The following is a 24,950-nucleotide window of genomic DNA, read 5'->3' as shown; positions in this document are numbered from 1 at the left end:
TAACAATAATAAATTATCTTGACATTCACTTTCTTTATGGTCCTTCAAGGGTCATTGTTCCCAATTTATAAGAGAACTACATCATCAAAATTTTTCTTCAATTATCTTTTTTTTTCTTTTATCCCCCAGTATGACTGCAAGTAGAGAAACTTTTCGGACTGAATATAGTGTTGAAATTTTGCTCTTAGGAATTTCATCTGTGTAGCTTTTGATGTTCTTACAAAGCCATAGGATATTTTTAAATCTCTTTTCAAGAAAGACTATTTATTAAATTACCCCACCTTCCCTCAAAGGCAAAAGACACGCAAGTTGTATTGAAAGGACTGGAGACAGGAAGGCCTTTCTGGGGAGAACACAATCTAGGAGTCAGAGACTGAGGACCTGAAGTAGAGTTCTAGCAGAAGACACGGAAAGTGGGGATGCGACATATAGGAGAGGAAGACGTAAAGCTTAGCAACTAATAACATACAAGAGCTGAGGGAGAAAAGAAGTTGGAAGAGCACTCAAAAAGTTAGTTAGGATGACAAGGTCGCAATCTTAAGCAACACTTTAATCTTCAGCTTCTTTTTTTCTCATTGATGCTACTGGAATAATATACTTCACAAGGATAACATGTGGGTCAATACTGGAAAAGGATAATTGTGACGTGCCAAGCCCTTCAGAGGCTTCCCAGGTGGCTCTTCCCAGGAGGCTTCCCAGCGGTAAAGAATCTGCCTACCAATGCAGGAGACTCAGGAGACACAGGTTTGATCTCTGGGTTGGGAAGATCTCCTGGGGGAGGGAATGGCAACCTGCTCCAGTATTCTTGCCTAGGGAATCTCATGAACACAGGAGCCTGCACGGTTATGCATGCGGTTGCAAAGAGTTGGACACAACTGAGCATGTGTGCACAAGCCCTTCAGAGAACATAACTTATGTTTGATGAATTAATGGTCTTTATAAAATTTTATAAAAATTATTTATAAAATTTTATAAAAATTGATGCCAAGACTCTTGGGCAAAGTCAATAGCAAAATAAAGAGTCCTAGAGGTTTTGAATCAGGTAAACCTATATTGTTTGAAGATTTTCCAAGCTGTGTTTATAAAGTGTCAAGACCTCTGGGAAGCAGTATATAGCATCTTGATGAACAGTTAGGACTCTGGAATCAGATTGCCTGGCCATATGACATATTGTAAAGTGCTTGTCATAGTGTCAACATTTTGTTCACTCTCATGAACTGTCAGTTGACATTATCTGGATAAAAATTTTTTAAAAATCAGCCATTGTGATGTTTGCATATAAACTTCTAATAGCATTTTCAGTGATGACTAAATTCTTTAATTTTTAAACACAATTTAGTACCATATACATGCACACTTAGTCGTGAGGTCACGTCCAACTCTTTGCCAGCCTATGAACTGTAGCCTGCCAGGCTATAGTTCATGGATTTTTCTGGCTAGGATACTGGAGTGGGTTGCCTTTGCCTCCTCCAGGGGATCTTCCTAACCCAGGGATCAAATTTGCATCTCTTGTGTCTCCTGCATTGCAGGAGGATTCTTTACCGCTGAGCTGCCGGAAAAGCCCATATACATATGGCATATGTTATAGATGGTGATGTATTCAGTTGTTTTTCCAGTTTTATTGAGGTATAATTGGCAAAACTATAATAAATATAAAGGGTACAGTGTGATGATTTGGTACATGCGTACATTGTAAAATGACTTTCACAATCAAATTAATTAACACTTCATCAGCTCACATATTAACCTCTATTTTTGTTTGGTGAGAACACTTAAGATCTACTCTCTTACCAAATTTCAGGTAAACAATAACTATTATTAACTATAGTTAGCATGCTGTAATTAGATCCTCAAAATTTACTCATCTTGCAATTGGAAGTTTGCATCCTTTCATCAATCTCTCCCTATTTCCCTCACCCTTATCCCCTGGCAGCCACCATTTTAATCTCTATTTCTTTACTTTTGACTTTTAAAATACGATTCTACATATAAGTGATATACAGTATTTGTCTTTCTCAGTCTGGCTTATTTCACTTGGTGTAATCACCTTCAGTCTCATCTATGTTTGTCATGTAAATGGCAGAATTTCCTTCTTTTCTGTGGCAGAATAATATTCCAGTATATATATGTGTGTGCAGGCTTCCTAGGTAGCACAGTGGTAAAGAATTTGCCTGCCAATGCAGGAGATGCAAGAGACATGGGTTTGATCCCTAGGTTGGGAAGATCCCCTGAAGGAGGAAATGGCAACCCACTTCGGTATTCTTGCCGGGAAAATTCCATAGACAGAGGAGCTTGGAGGGCTACAGTCTATGGGATCACAAAGAGTTGGACATGACTGAGCGACGAGCACATACTTGCATATTTATATACACACCACATTTTCTTTATTTGTGTGTCAACAGACAGTTTGTTTCCATATCTTGGCATTTGTGAGTAATGCTGCCATGAACATGGGAGTGCAGGTGTCTCTTTTAAGATCTTGATTTTGGTTCCTTTGGATACACTGTATATGCAAGAATGGGATTGCTGGAATATCAAGTTCAGTTTTTCTGGATAGTCCTGGACTTGTTAGCATCATTGTTTATTTGAGAGTAGTATTTTGGCTATTTTTTTTCCTATATTTTCTTGACAGAAATGTGTGCTGTAGAAAACTCAGAAAGATGATGAAGAGAGCAATAATGGAAAAATAGAGAATGTTACAAAGGAGAACAAAGAACAGGTGAGTTGGATTTCACTAAATAAAGTTTGCTGCTAACCTGGGCCATGTCTTCTGAGGGGTATGTGAAGCTCTGAAATTATAAAAAAGTCTTTTAAATAAAATTATATATATATATATATATATATATATATATATAGTGAATACACACACACACACACACACACACACACAATGCTTTTGTTTAGTTGTAAGTCATGTCTGACTCTTTGTGACCCCATGGACTGTAGCCACCAGTCTCCTCTGTCCTTGGGATTTCGCAGGGAACCATACTGGAGTGGGTTGCCATTTCCTTCTCCAATATATTATAAATATGTATACATATATGTTGTGAATGTGCATTTTTTTGGAGGCATATGTTTGGAGAAAAAGATTTTGAAGGGAATTTTTAATCAGATTATTATGGGAATTGAAAACCTGAAAATTTGAAATTTCTTGGTATAAGGACGTAAAAACTCATCTAAACATAAAATTAGGTTTAAAAACAATAGCAAAATTAAGTGCACATAGGTAGACCCCTAGTTCCTTCCATTTTTCTAACCAGATTTCAATTGCTCTCATTGAATATGATGGGTCAAGGTTGCTTTACTAGTGCTTTTACCTTTTCAAGTTAAAATATTTTGTTGAGAAGACTGACATGTCTATGAAAATTTGTGCTAAACAGATATTTCTTTGCATCATTGACACAGGGTAGGTCAATATCCCTCTTCTGTATGAATCTATTGCAAGTTTTGGAGCCTCTGAAACAATTAAGTTAGTAATCTTACTAACAAACCATCATCAGTGGGCCAGTTCCATAATTTGGACCATGTTAGTTGCAATATACTATATTCTAAGTTCTTCTGTGTATTATATGTACTATATTCTGGTCTAGAAGAGAAAAAATGCTAGTCATAACAAGCATGAAACTCTCTATTAAATTAAGTTTAGGTAGTGGAGAATCAGAGAAAGATCTTCTTCTGGCAGTGTGAACTCCTTTTATCTTGTCCACAGTTTAATTTCTCCCTCTTTCTGATCTTGCTCCTTCCTTCCTCTCCTCACCCGAGGGAGCTGTCAGAACTGTCTTTCTATCCCCGACATTCCCAATGTGATGTTCCGTGTGTACTCCTAGCTTTATCCACACAGTGTCACTGTTAGGTTCCAAATGGGGGAAAAAAAATCAGTAGGTTTCATTTCCTGATGAAAAGTGCATTTTTGTGTAGAAATTTTAATAGCTAAGGTTCTGAGTCTCTGACTTATTCCCTTGCATGCCCAAAGTGAGAATTCATGAAATGTATTATAGAAACACTGGGTAGTTAATGGTCTATCAGCAACTGTGAACATTTGCTTGCGGCTAAAATTTCACCACACCAGGTCTCTCCTGGGAACGCTTCCTGCCCCTCCTCCCCACATGAAGAGCACACCTGATTAGGCTACGTTATTTGGGGGCAAAAGGAAGCTTATTGAAGACTTTTTAATGGAATGACACTATCTGTATTTCAAGTTGTTTCTCTCTCCCTCCTCCACCCGGCCACCTCCTGTCCCAATGCCAGAGATGATATTCAATGACTTGTGATAATTTTAAAATGACTATCGATGCCCTCTACAAATACACTTTGAACCTGTGTATAGGACAGATTTTTACAAGCTTTTTCTGAAGCGTAAGGTGGTCAGTTCATATACTCAAGAGTCATACTGAGAGGGCTTCCCTGATGGCTCACTGGGTAAAGAATCCATTTGCAGTGCAGGAGACATAGGAGATGTGGGTTTGATCCCTCAGTTGGGAAGATCTCCTGGAGTAGGCAGTGGCAACCCACTCCAGTATTTTTGTCTGGAGAATCCCATGGACAGAGGAGCCTGGCGAGCTTTAGTCCATGGGGTCTCAGAGTCCAACAGGACTGAGCCACTAACACTTTCTTTCACTACCTCTGTTTCAACTTTTTTTTTTTTTTGGTTTTATTTATTTATTTACATTTTATTTATTTATTTTTAAATTTTATTTTATTTTTAAACTTTACAATATTGTGTTAGTTTTGCCAAATATCGAAATGAATCCGCCACAGGTATACATGTGTTCCCCATCCTGAACCCTCCTCCCTCCTCCCTCCCCATACCATCCCTCTGGGTCGTCCCAGTGCACCAGCCCCAAGCATCCAGTATCCTGCATCAAACCTGTTTCAACTTTTGACTTTTACCATCAGGTTAAAAATACCAGATTTTGTCAAACAGAATATTGTTTCTCATTGTTTCTTGTAAGGCTGCTAGAAACAAAATATTTAAATTTGGAAACTTCTTTGATGTACATGCTTCCTGCTTTTCACTTACTCTGTGAAACTTAAGCTTTGTTAATGGTGCCTCCCAAGTGGTTTTCCTTTCTCCCGCCCTCCCTCTATCCTTCCTTCCCTCCCCACCCTCTCTTTTTTCTCTTTTTTATTTCCTAGACTAGCTGCTGCTGCTGCTGCTAAGTCGCTTCCGTCGTGTCCGACTCTGTGCGACCTCATAGACGGCAGCGCACCAGGCTCCCCCATCCCTGGGATTCTCCAGGCAAGAACACTGGAGTGGGTTGCCATGGCCTTCTTCAATGCATGAAAGGAAAAAGGGAAAGGGAAGTCGCTCAGTCGTGTTCAACTCTTCCCGACCCTATGGACTGCAGCCCACCAGGCTCCTCCACCCATGGGATTTTCCAGGCGAGAGGACTGGAGTGGGTTGCCATTGCCTTCTCCGCCTAGACTAGCTAGCAGGTAGTATTTCCATAAGAATAACACCTAAAATGTCTACTTTTTTTTGAAAACAAACTTGAAATCACCAAAGCATTTTTATTGATCCAATCGTTCATTTTTGCCCTCTTCTTACTGAAGAATCAAATCCTAAATCTGAGACCAAAACAACTCTTGAGCTTTACATTTATCTTTGTACTTTGTCTAACCCCTTCTGTCGGCAACCTCTTGGTAGCACACATACAAGTCATGAGTTGACCTATGGCTGAGTAAGCCTGGAGGTCATGTGCCCATTTCCTTGATGAACTGGGAGGGTGTTCTGCACGTTCTTTATACTCCTTTGGAAGTTCTGATTAGGCAAGATATCTGAGGAATTTGCCCAGCCAGCTCTGTAAGAGTGGGTGACCCTAGAGGTGACTTTCAATGTGTTTCCATTATTCTTAATCTGTTTGGTAACTTCTCAGCATAGTAACAACTTCTCAGCAGTTTGGCAGCAGCTGAGGGTATAAGGGGAATTCCCTGGTGGCTCAGCAGTAAAGAACCCGCCTGCAATGTAGGAGATACAGGAGACACAGGTTCAACCCCTGGGTAGGGAAGATATCCTGGAGGAGAGCTTAGAAGTGCACTTCAGTATCCTTGCTGGGAAAATCTCATGGACAGAGGAGCCTGGTGGGCTACAATCCATGGGGCTGCAAAGACCTGGAGATGACTGAAAGGACTGAGCACACGAGCAGAAGGGAAGGAGGGAGGTGGGGAACTTCCGGTGAGTCTGATTCATGATCTATACAATGCAGAGCTAACTCAATTAAATATCTCAAGAAATCTCTTTTCTAATCTGAAGAGTATCTCATATATTTTCAATTTTTTTCCTTCTTTGTTTAATCACCAATTAAACCACACTGGTAGCTAACTGTACTTGCTTGGGTGAATGGAAGCTTGGCAATGACAGAAGAATTTCATTTTAAGTTATGGATTGCTGCCCAGGTCAACCAACCCATAGGAGATATGGAGCTAGAAGATTGACTGGGCATTTGTGAGGTCTGCCTTTTCCCATTCAGCTCGGGAAGGAGCTCTTTATTTGGTCTATCGAGTTGATTGTTCGAAATCTAAAAAAAAACTTCTTTTACTAGGGACCTGACATGATATACCATAATGACTTGGAAAGAAACGTTAAACAGTCCATCCTGTCAACGGTGGCTGCCGGGCGCCGACAGACCATGGCAGGTCTTTTTATCAGGTCAATGAGCTGCTAAAAATTGTCTAAGTAGGACCCTGCCCTGATAGGCTATAGTGCCTCCGAGGAAGTCATTATAGAATATCAAGTAAACAATACACATTTAAAAAAATTACTAATTAGGTTTTGCAGCAATACTTCTCATCCTTAGGGGCTCTACAGTGAGATAATTGACCGCGACGTGAGTTATGCCTCCCAAACCCAAGGCATGAAGGTTAATTATTGTGGTGAACAGCCCCCAGCAAAGGAGACCATGGTGATGAGAAGCTGACATCTCAAACATGTTTTGATGTATATTTAATTTTTTTTAAATAAACTTTTGGAATAGTTTAGATCAAAGGTTAAAATGATACAGCTAACAATAGCAGCAACCAGAAAATAACCCCAAAAGGAGAGAAATAAGGTATGTTGGAGAAAGAAGCTTTCTCCAGGAAAGAAGCTCTTCTCTTAGGAAGCTTTTATATATACATGTATACACAACAGGAGGATTGAGAAATTTGTCAAGATATTAACTGAGCCAGAATAATCCCTTGAGGTACCTTTGAATTAGACAGTCCTCTCTGTGGTCCTTAGACTATATTGTGCCTTGAAAATGACTAAAATGTCGTTTTCAGTGTATAATGTTTAGTCCCTTGAAAGAGAGTTTCAATATCCTTATATGGAATGGGACGTTAGATACTAAGTTTACAGCAGAAATTCTTACTCTCTTTTGGCAGTAATGTACCTTTTTGAGTGAATGGTATGATTTGAATTTTTTTAACTTGGAATTCATGATTAAGGATTTAACTTGATCTCAGTGTAATCTGTGGTGCTGGAGAAGACTCCTGAGAGTCCCTTGGACTGCAAGGAGATCAAGCCAGTCCATCCTAAAGGAAATCAGTCTTGAATATTCATTGGAAGCACTGATGCTAAAGCAAAACTCCAATACTTTGCCCACCTGATGCGAAGAGCTGACTCACTGAAAAAAACTCTGATTCTGGGAAGACTGAAGGCAAAAGGAGAAGTGGGTGGCAGAGGATGAGGTGGTTAGATAGCATCATCGACTCAATGGGCATGAATTTGAGAAAATTCCAAGACAGTGGAGATAGTGAAAGACAGAAGAACCGGTGTGCTCCAGCCCATGGGGTTGCAAAGAGTTGAACATGACTTAGTGACAGAACAACAGTGTAATCTGATTGAATGTTTAAAAAAGGGGATGTTAAGGTTATGAAGGAATAAGAACAAAAATTATTTCTTGGTTCAATTGAGAAGAGAAAATACGTTGCAGCTTATTGTTACTATTATATCAGAGAATTTGCTCATGAGGATGTTGAGACATTATTCGAAAAGAACCAAGTGTTCAAGATTTAGTATGTGAATTTGCATGTATATATTACGACATGGCCTCCTGCCTAAGTAATAGTCAGGAGAACTGAATGTGTACAAACACAGTTGCCTTATTGTCCTTCGATGTTAGAAAACTTTGGTGAGATAAACACTGCATACATTAGAAATGAGAAGACACCTTGCAAAACTGACTTTTCATTAGGTAGCAAATCACCTATTTTTAAACGTCTGATGGGGAGATGTTTGAGGAAGTAGACATAAGGAATTCGAGGTAGTGAGACTTGGAAACTTTAATATGGAAATATCTGCATCAAAATACATACATTGTGAGAATGGTGTTCTATATTTCAGTGATAAGATTTGAATAAATTACAACTGTGAAGAGTGGAATAGCCATGAAATTGTAGCTCTGCTTGTCAAAAAAACTAGTGCAACATGGAAAAGGAAGACAAGCCATGGATAGGCATTATGCTAAGTGAATAAGTCAGACAAAGATAAATGCCATATGATATCACGTACATGTGGAATCCAAAAGATGCAACAGACTAGTGGATATAACAAAAAAGCAGCAGACTCACAGATACAGAGAACAAACCAGTGGTTACCAATTGGCAGAGAGAAGTGGGGAGGGGCAAGATAGGGCTAGGGTATTAAGAAGTACAAATTATTAAGTATAAAATAAGTTACAAAGATCTATTATACAACACAGGGAACATAGCCAATATTTTAAAACTACAAATGGAGTGTAACCTTTAAAAATTGTGATTTTTTTATATTGTACACTTACATAATATTACACAGCAACGATACTTCAATAAAAAAGTAAACTTTAATGTGAAAAAAAAAAACCCAAGGAAGACAAGTTATATAAATTCTTTCTTCCTACATTGGAACAAATACTTGACCTATTATTTTTCTCCATCGAGTTAATGAGGCAGTTAATCACAGTTGGCCAGGCCAGTTTTGTATTTTGCCTCCAGTGTCATTCATTGGCTTTGCTTAGCATACCTTATCATGGGAAATCATTCAGTATCCTTCCTTGAGGTCAAGCGGCCACAAATGTTTCAGACACAAGAGATAAACACTTACCGTTCTTGCATGGGCGGAAGTTGTATCCAGCTATTAAATCGGGGGTCGTATCGGCTGACAAAATTCGTACTGTGTTTTCCTGTAAAGATATATTTGAGACACTTAAAACTTAAGATTCCTTTGTTGTTTTGCACATTGAATAGTGTTTTATAAGATGCCCCTGTTCTCTGGTTTAACAAACAGATGAAAGTTAGGGGGACTATCTAACATGGTATGAGAATGAGGAGTCAGAACAAAAATCTATGTGCCACTTTAAATATTTTTCTCCTTTTTCTTCTTTTCTCCTCTACTTTTTTTTGGGGGGATGAGTTAGTATAAAAATAGTGAAGTGAAAGTAATAATAAACATAAGTCAACCATAATAATAAAAGCAGATATGTTTATCAAACTAGTTTTATCCCAAAGTTAGGGTAAAATTTCTGTTTCTGTATTTGCGTTTTAAAAACATGAAGTTATTATCTAATCATAATCAGTTCCAGAGACTACATTGAGTGATATCTCTGGTTAAAGTATTTTTGATTTTTTTAAAATCAAATTTAAGAATTCTAGCAGTGGTAGAGACCACTCTGTCTCCATGGAAATGATAGCTCTCACTACAATAAGAGTTTGCATACGAAATCAGTTGTAGCCTATGTGTGTCAAGTAAGTTCTGCTTTTGCATTTGGGGAGCACACAGTTGCTGTAGCAGGTAGGTTTGCTGAAATGTGAAACATGAGACCTCAGAGCTGGTTATTTAATAACCAGGTTATTTCCTCTGTTGAGCCTAAGAAGCATAGTAATGTCTCCAATGTGTCAAAATGAACCTTATTGTACATACAGATTGACACCAAAGCAAGAAATACAAGCAAAGAGTGTGTTACATTTTATTTGTACCATTTGAGATGATAATCATCTAAAATACCTGAGGTCTTAACTCTAAAAGTCTGTTTTTTGTTAATATATGTGGAACTAACCCTTGAAATATAGGTACTAAAATTCACTGCAGGAATAAACAGATAGGAGTGTGTGTGCGTGTGTGTGTACATGCACTCACACAGGCATGAATACACCACACAATTATTAATTGCACAAATACACACTGAGTACCCACTATGTGTCTTACCTATTCTAGGTCTGGGACTATATTGGTAAACAAAAAAGACAAAGTTCCAGTACTTACAAGGAAATAAATACAAACTTGTAAATTCATCAAGTGAAGATGAATGTTATAAAGAAAAATGAAGGGGGGATCAATAAAGGGAAACTCAGTTTCAGTACTATGGGCACCTGTTCACAGATACACTCTAAAAGTCATGCAAATATCTGCAGAATTAGAGTCTCAGACAGTAGGCAAAGTGAGCATAACTTCTCCCTGGGCTGGCCATGGGTTCAAAACCAGCAAGACTGCAGGGGCTACTTGGACAGAAGTCAGAAGTATATGAAGGTCTGGACACAGTGTGCCTTGTGGACTGATGCTGATTTTTGTCTTTTCTTCTAAGAACATTAGGAAGTCACTGGAAGGTTTTGAGCCAACGAGGAACGTGGCCTCACTTCTCTCTTACCATGACCACTCTGGCTGCTGTGTAACAGAAAGACTGCAGAAGGGCTGCTCTGGAAGTGGGTGCCATCACAACAATCAAGGCAAGAGCTGGCTTGAATGAAGGTGGAGGCAAGATATGGCCATATTGGCATCTACTGTTTGGGCACAGCCAATACAATTTTCTGATAGACTGAGCATTGGTGTAAGAAAAGGTGAATAATTAAAGATGACTGTCAGAATTTTAGCCATAGTATCTGGTCAGAGGGGTTTCTCTGGTGGCTCAGTGGTAAAGAATCTGCCTGCCAGTGTAGGAGACATAGGTTTGATCACTGATCTGGGACTATCCCCTGGGGAAGGAAATGGCAACCAACTCCACTATTCTTGCCTGGGAAATCCCATGGACAGAAGAGCCTGGTGGGCTGTAGCCCATGGGTTTGCAAAAGAGTTGGACGTGACTTAGCAACTAAAACAACAATAACAACAACTGGTTGGAATGTCATGCAGTTTGCTGAGGTGGGGAAGACCAGGCAGGAATAGTTGAGGGTTAGGGAGGGAAGCCATGAATTTTGTTTTGGACTTAATCTGCAGAATCCTATGGGATCTCAAAGTGAAAGTGGCTCATAGGCCACTGGCTAACTGAGACTGAGTTATTGTTTGAAATCATAGAACAGGATGAAAATCTTTAGTGAGAGGGTATGGAAATGGAAGATAAAGAGTCCTGGAAATGAACTCTGGGGGAGAAGAAAAATCAGCAAAGGAAAGGAACTGTCAGAAGTAGGAAGGAAAGTGTGGTGGGAGTTTGGAAGCCATGTCAGATAGAGGAGTGAGGAATGGAGAACTGACCATGGGATTTGGAAACTTGGCAGTGACCATGACAAGCCTTGTTTACACAGTGGACAGGAGGGGATGAAAGCCTAAGGGGGGACTCCTCAGGAGAGGCTAAGATATAAGAAAGCAGAGGCAAGAGGACAGGCAAAGCTTTTAGGGCTTTTGGCATAAAAAGATGAAGATGATAGCTGGAAGATGCAGCATCAAGAGAAATTTTTATTTGGTTGTTGGTCATGTTTTTAAATTCAGAAGTACTCCAAAGTACTTGAGGAGGCAAAAGGGAATGAGGAGTAGACTTCAGGTTGGAGCAGAAATAATAATAGGAGGGATTGCTGCTGCTGTGCTAAGTCGTGTCCGACTCTTTGCCACTTCATGGACACCAGGCTCCTCTGTCCATGGTGTTATCCAAGCAAGAAGACTGGAGTGGGTTGCCATTTCCTTCTCCAGGGACTCTTCCCAACCCAGGGATTGAACCCAGGTCTTCCACATTGCAGGCTGATTCTTTTACCATCTGAGCTACCAGGGAAGCCCAATAAGAGGGATATATTTACCTAAAATATATGGGTAGTGGGACTTCTCTGGTGGTCCCATGGTCAAGATTCGTCTTTGCATGCAGGGGGTGGTGGGTCAATCCCTGGTCGGGGAGCTGGGACCCCACATGACTCGAGGTCAAAGAACCAAAACATAAAACAGAAGCAGTATTGTAACGAATCCAATACAGACTTTTAAGATAGATCACATCCAAAAATCTTAAAAAAAAAATATCTGGGTAGCAATGGATTTGGTAGTAGCAAGATGAAGATTTTACTGTTTGATTGCTTCTATTCTCATTAGACTATGAAGCAAGGCTATCAGCTGAGAGTGAGGAAGGAGATTTTGGAGAAAGAAGTATCCGAGGAAAGAGAAGGTGTCAAATAATTAACCCAGAGGGTGGAAGAGTGTATTGACCAGGGAAATTTAGTAGTGTTGGCTAGTAGCTAGCATGGCTGTATGATTTTCTATGTCTCCATTTAGTTGCTCAAGGGCAGGAGAGAGATGGAAAGAGTTGGGCTGAACCAGGACCAGGGCTTTACCAGGCAAGAATAATAGGAGAGATGGACACAAGGGCTTCAGGTTTGTGCACTAATGTGACTATAAGGGTGGGCGATAGACTATAAGCTCAGTGAGGAGGGAAGTATGGACATGAGGAACTTCCCTGGTGGCTCAGATGGTAAAAAATCTGCCTGCCATGCAGGAGACCTGGGTTTGATCCCTAGGTCGGGAAGATCCCCTGGAGAAGGGAATGGCTACCCACTCCAGTATTCTTGCCTGGAGAATTCCATGGACAGAGGAGCCTGGTGGGCTACAGTCCATGGGGTCACAAAGAATTGGACATGGCTGAAGTGACTTAGCACGCATGGACATGAAGGGATGATGGACAATGAAAATGTGAAGGAGGTGGCATCTCCGTAATAATACTGGGGAGCTGCTACATACAAGGGCAGCAGGAAGTAAAATCTGAAGACACCCTTTAAAGTGGTGAGTTTAAAGCATGTGAGAGTGAATAGAGAAATAGAAAAGCTACCTGCCTCCAATAATATGGAGCATAAGAGCAAAGGTGGGGGACCGAACACAGTCCTCATCGGACAGAGTGGCTGGACTAATAGTCCTCCCAGAGAACAGTCAGACTTTGATTAGAAAAGAAGCTGAAGGGACATTTGGGGAGAGTTTAAGGATTATAGGGATATTGTTGATGTGCAATCTTGAGTTCCAAGGATTGCATGGCAGGGTTTGGATCGCCTGGTTGGGTGTCAAATCAAGTTTTATTTGGGGATTACAGAAAGAGTTGGGGATTACAGAAAGATCTAAGAGTGCCAGAAGTAAGTATGACTCCAAAGACTTGGATTTCACAAAGGGAGGCTCCAAATCAAGGAAGGATTATGTCTAGAGTTGGTTTGTAATCAAGTTTTTGTAGAATTTACAATCATTTCCCTGTAGAAAAAGTCATTCTTGATAGTCATGTTCCAAGATTAATTCCCAAATATATCCAAAGATGAATGTTTTTAAGAGGAATGTAGAATACACCCACCACGAATAAGAATGTTTCTCTGTGATGCTTGGTTTAGAATTTCCATTTGGAGGAAGACATGTGCCTCCTTTCAGTAATGGGGCGTAGGACCTGCACACGCTGAGCACTGGTGGTAGAAATCAGCAATCGGCTTTGCTTATTAGTGGTAAATGGTAGTGACCGTCACTCAGAGAAAAGGCTGAGCTAACCACTCGTGTGATGTTGATGGGAACCGAAGAAAGAGCTTTCAGAGGCAAAGTCGGTGGTATGGAAAAGAGGCTAGGATGAAGGATGAGGAGATAAAAAGAAGAAAGATGTTCTGAAGTTGGCAAAGGATGTGCAGAGGGGATAATAAATCTCAGAAGGAATGAGTGAGGTAGAGTGAGGAGAGTGAGATAAAATGAAGACAGTTATTTCCTCCTGTGCCTTTCATTGACCCTACTTAGACGCCTGAGGGGGTGGCCACAGGCAATGGAATTCTGGATTACTCTTCACTTCTTTAGTTTCTTCTCATCTTTTCCATTTTCTTGTAACTCTTCCATTTCTCTCTCTTTTTTTCTTAAGAGGTCCAGTCACCAGACATGATTGTTGTCTATCTCTTGAGTGATAAAGTGGGGGCAAGGAGTGGCAGTTTTTAGCCAGTGGTAGAGGGGAAGGAAGAAGAAAGGAAAGGAAATCTCCCATGGGCAGTTTTTCTGGGGGAGTTAATATTGGTAAGTGACAAATGTAAACTGGTTCTCTGTAAGTTGGGGCATGACAGAATATAGGCATTTATATTAGAGTATTACAAAGCAGTCTATCACTAACGTCATTAGGAACAAGACCCCCCAGCCTTCCCTTGTCATGTGTTAATTTTCATCTGGCTTTCAAAAAACAATTCTGCACGTTCTTTCTTAGATAAACCTGCCTGCTGTGCACTCTTTTCTCTTACAAAAGTTCCACTCTGTTCAAATCACTTCCAGGGAAGAAGAGGTTAAACAGGAGAGTTCATCGTGGATTATATATCTACCAGGGCTTTTTTGTTTGTTTGTTTGTTTTTGGTAACATATGGAATCCGTCATTGCAAAGAGAAGTTAGAAAAGACATAATAAATAACATTTTTTGTTCCTGATCCAAATCTGTTTCTCCCCAAAGCCCAGAAACTGTCTTTCTAACACTGAAAGATATGAGCCAACAAGGCAGATCTTGGGAAAGACTGTCCCTTTCTCTTCAAAGAAATATTCTTGGAGGGTAGCCTGGGCTGTTTTCCTTTAAGATTTTCTAGAATGAACAGATGTAACAATTTTCTATAATTTGCCTTGGTGCAGATGCTAAAAGAGAACATTCACCATAAAATATATGCAGTATATGTAATTTCAGCTGGCTGTTCTGGGGTTTTAAAGTAAAAATGTGTACCTGCAAGCTGTTTTATGGTTTCTCAGTCATAATGATCTCTGTTACAGAGAAGGCTACAATGCAACCCCTCCTTCACGTGCAAGGTTTCCAAAAATATCTTGATACTTTTGCGTGTTCTGCAAGGCGCAGCAAGGTGCAGTGTTCTGCCCATGTTGGGTTTGGGAAGGGTATTCAAATGTTTAGTTTTTCTCTTTGACACAATTACAGAGTAATTGCATCAACAGGGAAGATGGTGGATAATCTGTGGACGAAGCCCTTGCAAAAGATGCTGTAGCCCGAATAGGCTTTAAGTAATAAAGGCTGCAGAGGAACTTCAGCTAAGGTTATCTTCAGCACGACGGCAGATGATGTTTACTTATTGAAACTGTGTGTTATTATCCTGATAAAACGGGAGAAAATTGGTGGAGAAGGTGGTGAGCATTCTTCATAGCTGCCACTTGCTACCTGCCTCCAGGGAGTCTGGGCTTATGCTGGGGGCATTCCTCAGGGGATGGATAAGGAGATGGGGCTGGGCGTCACGGCGAAGCCAAATCCCCAGACAGTCCATGAGTGAACGCACTGCTGCGTACCGTCCTCTGTCAGCTCAACGGTTGACCCTCCCTCCAATCGTCAGCCCCCATCACCGACTACTTCATTTGTCCCTGCTGCACAGAAATATGTTTTCCACGGTAATTACAAGATGGATTGCCACCAGCACCTCTCATCACATACTTGTTGAGCATCTACTACTAAGTGGTTCAATAGTTACCATTAGGGTTCCATTGGTCCTCTCCGCCCAACACAAACAGGAAGTTTTCCACCTCCACGACGCAGTGATGGGCACTGTTGTAGGGCATGACTAGAATTGAGAAAGGAAAAAAAAAAGGACATATGAAAATTTTCATCTTAGGACTTGGTACCCTGGATCATGAGTTATGTGCTTTCACCAAAATGCACAAAACATGAGACTAAGTCAGAAGGGAGAAGAGCACACAGACAGCAGAGCGGGGCACCCCCCAGTCCACAGGGCTCAGCAGTGTGTTTCCAGCAACTGCCAACCCCACCCCTTTGGATGAATTTTACATAATATTATTCCGCAGATCAATCAAGAACAACGTGTCGGGCTGCTTTCGATTCTTAAGTTCTCCTCACCTGCCTGCTGATGGGGATCGCAGTCTAAAACCATGAATGACACTCCCCAACGGTCAGGGCTGGGGGTTCCGTCTCGGAAGAAATCCCCCAGCATCCACTCGGAGCCATTAAGCTGCTCTGCCCAAACTTGGCTTGCTGGCAATCTTTCCATAAACAGACTCAGGGTGCTTGGCTGTTTTCTATTCCACAGCAATGAGCAAGCTGAATTTCCATACAGTTTTAAGTTTTTAAATTAAGGTCCTGCTGATTTAATGCCTTCTCCAAATGTATACGCTTAATTTCCTGTACAATGTCATTAGCAGCACAATCACACATTTTCTATCTATCTGCTTAAGAGCTCTTCTGGAACAAAGATAAAAACTGTCAGGAATGTCACAAATATCCATTCCCCTCGTCTTGCCCTGCTCTGCCCCGAATGCAGTGCCTGTGAAAAGGGGGAATATGATTCAGAAAATCCAGGTTGCCCTGGATCTGTTCTCATGCACGTGTTCGTTGGGGAGACACACAGGACCAGAATGGGACACCCCTGTTAGCCCGTGTGTGCAGTGCTGTGTTCGTCTCTGCTATTATTATATCACATGGTGACTGTAAACGTGCATGGCATTAGCTGTCACACCACGGGCAGTGTGGTTTGGGCCCAGTGACACCAGTAGGAAAAATGATGTCCTTGTTCAGCTCATCATATGGGCACCTTAAATCTAGGTGAGGACAAATGGGGAGGTGATATGCATGTTCAGCCAGGGAACTTATTGCTTGACACGGATCAACAGAGCACTTAAGAAACCAGTGCAGTGGGAAATCAATATGAGTCAGGGCCAGCTCGTACTCTGTACTCTTTTGCCAGTGGTGGGAGAAAGATAGGAAGACAGAGAGAGAGAGAGACAGAGAGAGAGAGAGACGGAGGGAGAGAGAGGGAGACAGAGAGAGAACGAGCCTATCTTATAACCCAGTTTATCTGAGATGATACATATCTCTCATTTCACTTTGTTTTTAATATCTTCTATTTGTCTTAGAATGTACTTATGCTGGCTAAGATATGTATACAAAAATAAGGAGAAACTGGCAGAGCTTTGAATCCTTATAACACAGCTCCAGAAAGAGCAAATCAGATAGCTTAAGCCTCTTATTAAAGGATTTTAGGAGTTTTTCATTGTTTGTATTAGTTATTCACTTTTACTGTGAATATTCACTGTTTCTGAACTAATAGCCACAAGGGAGATGGCATTGGCATGGAAATCCTGGATTTCTGGGATTGAGTAAAAATTGGGTGTGCCCTGGATTTTCATGGCCCATGAGTTAAGTCAAATGATTTAGGGAGTTATCTAGGGAATGTCCTTCTGTCCCTCAACCTTCAGTTATCTCATTAGAAAACACTTTAAACCACACAGCTCCTGCAGGCTCCACTCCTCAGAGTCCATCGGGGCAAAGTATATGTTGAGTTTGTGGAGCAACTAAAATTGGGTGACTGGTTATGCACTGAACACCTTTTTTTCTTTTCTTAAATTAATTCATCATTGTTTTCATTATGCTGCTGGTTCCAAAATACCAAGCACAAAACTATGCTACTCATATCTTATGTATACCGTGTGTATTGTGAATGACCTCGTACTACTCTGGTTTATCATAATGTCATCTGGTCAGGGTACACTCAGCACAGGTTGTTTCACCTGGATGCATCTATTCATATGAAACATAAGTGTAAGAACAGAGGCCACTGGGAACTCCCTGGTGGTCCAGGGATTAAGACTCCGCACTCCCAATGCCGGGGATCTGGGTTTGATCTCTGGTTAGGGAACTAGATCCCGTATGCTCTCATGTTGCAACTAAGACCCTGAGCAGCCAAGGGAAAAAAAAAAAAGAACTGACTATAACCAACTTACTTACAACAATATTTATTTTACAGTTTTGGTCAATTCAATGCCCACATTTTATCAATAATAAAAATTGTATTATCTTCTTTTTAACTGGAAGTCCAGCTTTATATTAATAATAAAGCACAGACTCTGAAAATAGAACACTAGTTGTGTTTTGTTCTTGTCATTTACTTGCTCCCATTCAGGCAGAAATTAAGTGAAGGAAATAATACGTGATTTATTCTTAAGCCTCTTTCTCATTTGATTACCCCTATTGTTAAGCTTTGTGCAAACAAATGAAATTATTGCACTAAACTATTGAATCCTTCAAAATAAGGGAAGACAAGGTCTTTGAAATGCTCATATAAAGGCTACTTGAAGATATTCTCATTTACCTACCCAGTTTTTTACTCTTGTTTTAAAACCTTGCATGCTATATTTCTTGGCTCTTTCAGCATCTTCATTCCTGAATTATTGTTGTGAATCAAGAAACTATACATACACACAGAAAGTCCTTTGAGATGATTATCAATGTAAAACTCCAAATCTATTAGAAAAATGTTGCCATGAAATCAGTGTTTGAGTTTTGCAGAAGATCTCATTGCTTTGACTTCTGATTAAGCCCGAAGGAAAGCAAAATAAAGAAAGCAGTGAGCAAGACAAAACATCTGTTTAAAATGACACCGGGTACAGCAATTATTGATTATCTTAAATAACAAGAAAGACGTGCCCACTTCCTTCCACATTTCTCTAGGGGTGGACACTGGCCTCGCCCTGCCAAGCAGGTATCATAAGAGAAGTTTGTACTCCCTGTTCATATACAGCCCGGTATGAGTTTTTAGCGTGTCAGTCAGTGAGTTAGAGGGAAAGGGTAAAGAGAAGCTAATCAGGATGAAATGAGATTAAAGGCTGTCTAATTTTACAGCGACTGTGATCCATCAGCCACTGTGAAAGTGACAGTGGAAATGAATGATGGAGACAGACAGGTGGGGCTGTACATTTCACTGATTTATCCTCAAATGCACTGGGCCTTATTTTATTGAGTGAACATGACCGCATTTATCATTACTGTCATCTAAACCCACTTCCCTCCATTTAAAAAGGTCACTTTACTCACAGGGAGTAAGAGAGAGGCACTTTCAAATCAGATTTAAAATCTAATAACACGTGTTTATAAGGCCCTTTGTGAGAAGTCTCAACTTCATTAAACAAACTCAAAATGCTATAAGGAAGGAGAAAAACAGCCAGAAAACTGAACAAGAAGAAACCTCTGGTCATCTGAGGGGTTCATTCAGTCTCTAAATGTGAAGCAGTTTGTATCATTTTTGTTTTCTCACTCCAAACCCTTGCTATTCTATTCTAGTCTGGGAAATTTCATAAACCATTTGCATTTAATATTTTTTAATTAAGAAAGTAGGAAGCAGGTGATTCTATAAAATAAACTTGGAGAGGATATTAAGTCAGACTATTTACTCTGAAGAATGACTGCTCAGCACACACTGAATAGATGTTAGTCATTGTTACAAGTTGAATCCTTGCCACAGTTCACTTACATACCTGCTAATTGTTTTCTCATAATTTTAAAGCCATAAAAATCTCAGTAACACAAATTCTTTTACCCTTTTCTGTGCAGTGCAATGAAATGTCCTGGGATGTTATTCACAGAATTGGTCTTTGTGGATGTGAAGATGAAAGTCAAACTCTCAAGAGTATTTCGTGTTACTTTTCACAGCAGGAACCACCATTAACCAAACTTTGCGATGTGCCAGGCATTGTGCGGGTTCTCTATACGTATATGTATATATAATTATATTTATATATATGTGTGTGTTTGTGCTCAGTCATGTCCGACTCTGCAGCCCCATGGACTGTAGCCCACCAGACTCCTCTGTCCACAGGATTTTTCTGGCAAGATTACTGGAGTGGGTTGCTATTTCCTCCTCCAGGGATCTTCCCAATCCAAGGATTGAACCCACATCTCCTGCATTGACAAGCAGATTCTTTACCACTAAGCCTCTGGGGAAGCCAATATTTGTGTATAGTTACCTATATTATATTTCTGAAAACATAGCAAAACTTGTGTTTTGTTATTACTGGCTCTTATTCAGGCAGAAATTACATGAAGGAAATAACACATATTATAATACATGATAAAATATAAGACATGATAAAATATATATTTTATTTGCCTATAGCTTTCATTTAATACAGCTAACTACAAGGGTCGCATTAGTGATTCACTTTATTTCTGTAAGAAATACTGAGGCCTTGAGAGGTTAAGTCACTTGTTGAAGGTCAGACTCAGCTAATGAATGGCAGAGATAGAATCCCAACACAGGGCTATCTGGATCCCAACCCACGCTCTCATCCATTTCACTCTACTGATTTTCAATAGGTATGTTCATCCAACCAGCAAGTAATTACCGAGTACCTGTGTGTTCAATGATGGTGTTCCTGAAAGTTCTGTATAATTTTTTGGTATCGAATCATATTTTAAATATTTATTCTTTTCTTATTTAAAAGGATCCTTAATTAAAGCAAGTTGACACTCCTTTATATTTTTTCCCTATAAATCCACATATTCAAAGAGTGGATTTTCTGAAAGTAAGATACATATTTTTGATGGAGCCAGAAAAACACTGACCGAATCAGCCAGGCAAGGATGGGGAGAGTCTATTGGCAGAGGGTTTTTATCTTTTGAACAAAAAGGGCATATTTCAACCTTGCAAGCAGATTCAAAGTACCGTGGGCCCAGAGGCCCTTTTCCTGGCATATAAAATGCACAGGGATCTTGTTGCCTTTATGAAGATCTTAATCTGCTAGAGATCCACATCTCAGTTTTCTCTCATATTTTATATCTAAGGAACATATGCCTCTTTGAACAGTAGGTATCCTTTGCAACCACAGATTTGCATGAACATCCAAACAAAAGACTGCATAGGGCTATGCCAAGTTTATAGGATGACTGAAGGTGTGCTTATTGAATGTTTATCATTTCAAGTAACATTTATGAGCGCTTTGATTTCCTTTTGGCCTCAAATACATAAACTTGCAAAACCGTCAAATATGACATAATTTTTGGAAAAAGTAATTATTGGCCATGTTTTGTAAAAGTACAGTCTTGTAAAAACTAATGATCTGCAGGAAGAATAAGTTTTCCTCAAATCCCTCTCAACCTTTCAGTTCCCTACTGCAGAGGCCAGCCCTGTTGTTTTCTTGGATTTTTCTTCCAGAGAAGTTATATATATGGGTCATTTTCTTTAATACAATTGGCATAGCATTCTATGGGCATACTATTCAGTACTTTGCTTTTTTGGCACTCAAGAATACACTCATTTATTCATTCCCCACCAATCAAAGATCTGTTTGGCTGCTACCCTATGCCAGGCAATGCTCTACTTGTTGGGGAGGTCATGACAAACAGGATCAAGGAATATTGTGGTCAGGGAAAGCATGTAACCAACATGGACACAAATAAACAGGCACTTCTATTTCAAAAGATAAGTGTGTTGAATAAAACTGGGTTTCCCTGGTGGCTCAGATGGTAAATAATCCGCTGCAAATGCAGGAGACGAGGGTTCTATCCCTGGGTTGGGGAGATCCCTTGGAGGAGGAAATGGCAACTGACTCCAGTATTCTTGCCTGGGAAATCCCATGGACAGAGGAGCCTGGCAGGCTACAGTCCATGGGGTCGCAAAAGAGTCAGACACGACCTAGCGACTAAACAATGACAACAAGGAAGAAGAATAAAGCGGGGTCCATGGAGAGGAAGGGAGAGAGTGAGGAATTTTGACAGTGGTCAGAGAGGCTCTTTCTGAGCAGATGACTTTTGAGCAGAGACCTGACAGAGTGAGCAAGGCAGCCACAGGGGTGGATGCAGGTATAGAGACAGGAATAACAAATGTGGGGTACAGCAAGTACACCAAGAAGCCCAAGGACAGAGGATCTGAGATAAGGTCTGGGAGGGAGACCGAGGCCAGATCTGTGCGATGGTGCAGCCTTGGTCAGAGGATAACCCCTGGATTGCCTACCATCCCCTTCTTTTCAACAGCCACACTGTGCTCCATCTGAGGGGAGTCCTGGGATGTGTTCCATCCCCTTCTGATTCACTCACTCAACGAATATTTACTAAACATTTATTATGTGCAGGCACTTCTCTGGTTGCTGATAATAAAGCAACGAATGAAGCTGACAGTACCCCTGCTCTCCGAAACTTCACTGACAGGAGCAGAAGAATCTGTACAAATACACGATGGAACGCCCAGGAACACAGCCAGGTGAGGATGGACAGTGTAAAGAGGAAAGCTAAAGGGACCAAGTGTTAGAAAGTGAGTGCCTGGCCGTGGCTCGACCTGGGGTCATCAGGGAAAGCCACTCGAGACTGTCACGGAAGGTGAATTTTGAAGGGTGAGAAGGGGTAATTGTGAGAAATCTAAGGGGAAGGGGTTCAGTCAGAGATTCCAGAGCATTAATGAGCTGGACGTGCCTGAGTAACCTTGAGAAAGCCTCCATGTCTAAATACACCAAGGGTGAGGGCCAGAGAGGCATGGGAGATGTTGGGGGCATGCAGAGGCAGGGTAGGTGGGTCTTTACAAGCCAGATTAGTGGTGTTGATTTTATTTTTAGCATGACGGAAAGGCACTGGAGAGGTTTTAGCAGCAGCAGGACGTTATCTATGTTTTAAAAACATTGCTCTGGCTTTTATGATGTTGTGAGAGTGAACGAGGGAAAAAAAGAAGATGAGGCAGGATGCTCCTTCTGTGGTCCAGGTGAGAGAAGATGGAGGCTGGGTGAGAGAGGGGTGAGAGGGCTGGAGAGTAGGGGCGTGGTGAAGTTTGCCGCTATTATTACAAGCAGGTCTCTGCTGAGTGTCCATGTGGGTACACAACACGCATACACAGGGCTTATCTGTAGGATTAATTCTTCCAAGTGAAATTTCTGAGCCAAAGGATGGGTGTCTTACTTGTTGATAGATGTCATTATATGGTACCCCTTTTAACATCTGTACCTTTGCCAACATGGTAGGTGAACAAATTGCTGTTTAGTTAAAATTTAAATTTCCATTTGTTTAAATATGAAAGAGCATTTTCCATATATTTCAAATCCATTTGTATTTTATACATTTCTCTATTGGTTTTTGATTTCTTGATATCATAAGTTGCCTCTAAGTATGTGATTTCTGTTCTTAAAGTGTTCTATGGAATTATCTAAATTGGCAAAATAAATGATATTTTGGAAGTATGGCATTGCTGGAATATATATTTGTGTGATATTTACTCCTTGAAGAAAATTCACATAGCAGTTACATGCTGTTGATAAAAAATATAACCTGAAAGAAAGATGCCTCATTTAATGACACTGAATGAGTATTTCTTGCCATTGGATTGTAGAAATTTTTTTTTTTACATTTTCTTCATTTTTATAGTAAGTGTAATCAAGAAACATAAATCTTTTAAAATTCACTAGTTTAATCCTACCATCCTGTCTTTCTGCAAAGATCTAGCAACTTAGCCAGTGCTTCTCTGGAGACAGAATCAGACACACAGTCAAACTTTTGCATTAAATGGAGCACATGCCTGATAGATATTATTGAATAAATAACACATGAAAAAGGCTCTGCTACTTTTTTCTATTGTATTTGGATTGTATTATCCCTGCTTTATTGTTTAGTCTCTAAGTTGTGTCTGACTCTTTGCGAACCCATGGACTGCAGCCCACTAAGCTCCTCTGTCCGTGGGATTGCCCAGGCAAGAATACCGGAGTGGGTTGCCATTTCCTTCTCCAGGGGATCTTCCTGATCCAGGGATCGAACCCACGTCTCCTGCATTGGCAGGTGGATTCTTTACCACTGAGCCCTGCAAACTACCAATAAATGGACATGGTTTGTGTATTGGGGGATGATTTAATTATGGATGGTCTGTCTGGAAAATTAATCCCGTAAGAAATTCACATGGTCTGAATCCTGTGATGAGTTGGTGGAAGTTCTGAATTAACCCAAAGATGGCCAACACTTTCTCCCTCACTCCCAATCTGTTCTGCACACAGAGATTCGGGTTCCCATAGTCTCACTGGAGACAAACTTGTTGACGTGAGTTTGAGATATATCAATCTGAAAATAAGGGTCCATGTGTTAAACTTTGGAGACTATGCAAGAACCAAAAGAGTCTGTTTCTCTTTCATAATTAAAAATGTATCTGAGGGAGAGTTTTCCTGAGTATTACTTTGTGATCTTCTCCTCTGTGCCACTGCTGTAAATGCATGACTTTATCCTACACTTGCCGAGTCATGAAATAGTGTATTAGAGACATGGATGGACCTAGAGTCTGTTACACAAAGTGAAGTCAGAAAGAGAAAAAAAAAATCATATATTAACACATATATGTGGAATCTAAAAAATAAAACAGATGAACTTATTTGCAAAACAGAAATAGAAACAAACGTGGAGAATAAAGGTATGTACACAAAGAGGGGAAAGGGAGGGTGAGAGACTGGGAATTGGGAGATTGGGATTGACATATATACACCATTGATACTATATATAAGTAGATCACTAACGAGAACCTACTCTATGGTACAGGGAGCTCTACTCAGTGCTCTGTGGTGACCGATGGGGAGGAAATCCAAAAGAGAGGGAATATCTGTATCAGATAAGATCAGATCAGATCAGTCGCTCAGTTGTGTCCGACTCTTTGCGACCCCATGAATCGCAGCACGCCAGGTCTCCCTGTCCATCACCAACTCCCGGAGTTCACTCAGACTCACGTCCATCGAGTCAGTGATGCCATCCAGCCATCTCATCCTCTGTCGTCCCCTTCTCCTCCTGCCCCCAATCCCTCCCAGCATCAGAGTCTTTTCCAATGAGTCAACTCTTCGCATGAGGTGGCCAAAGTACTGGAGTTTCAGCTTTAGCATCATTCCTTCCAAAGAAATCCCAGGGCGGATCTCTTTCAGAATGGACTGGTTGGATCTCCTTGCAGTCCAAGGGACTCTCAAGAGTCTTCTCCAACACCACAGTTCAAAAGTATCACATATAGCCAATTCACTTCACTGTACAGTAGAAAGTAACACAACACTATAAATCAACTATACTCCAATAAAAATTAATATAAAAGAGTAA

At 40.5% G+C, this 24,950-nt stretch overlaps 1 protein-coding gene across 2 annotated transcripts in view; it reads right to left on the bottom strand.

Annotated features, from left to right (window-relative positions):
* The window catches only part of KLHL14 (kelch like family member 14), a 114,586-nt gene that overhangs the window by 7,124 nt on the left and 82,512 nt on the right, over positions 1-24,950 (bottom strand). For both annotated transcript variants that reach the window (XM_027526015.1, XM_027526016.1), the window contains exons 4-5: positions 15,598-15,687; positions 9,062-9,140 (exon numbers count right to left, since the gene is read on the bottom strand). In XM_027526015.1, the coding sequence (XP_027381816.1) occupies positions 9,062-9,140; positions 15,598-15,687 (169 nt within the window). The remainder of the gene's footprint in view (positions 1-9,061; positions 9,141-15,597; positions 15,688-24,950) is intronic.

This window comes from Bos indicus x Bos taurus, chromosome 24 (genome assembly GCF_003369695.1).
Source record: "Bos indicus x Bos taurus breed Angus x Brahman F1 hybrid chromosome 24, Bos_hybrid_MaternalHap_v2.0, whole genome shotgun sequence".
Classification (NCBI taxonomy): domain Eukaryota; kingdom Metazoa; phylum Chordata; class Mammalia; order Artiodactyla; family Bovidae; genus Bos; species Bos indicus x Bos taurus.
The sequence above is the reverse complement of the archived record's forward strand: the minus strand, read 5'-3'. Positions and strand labels throughout refer to the sequence as shown.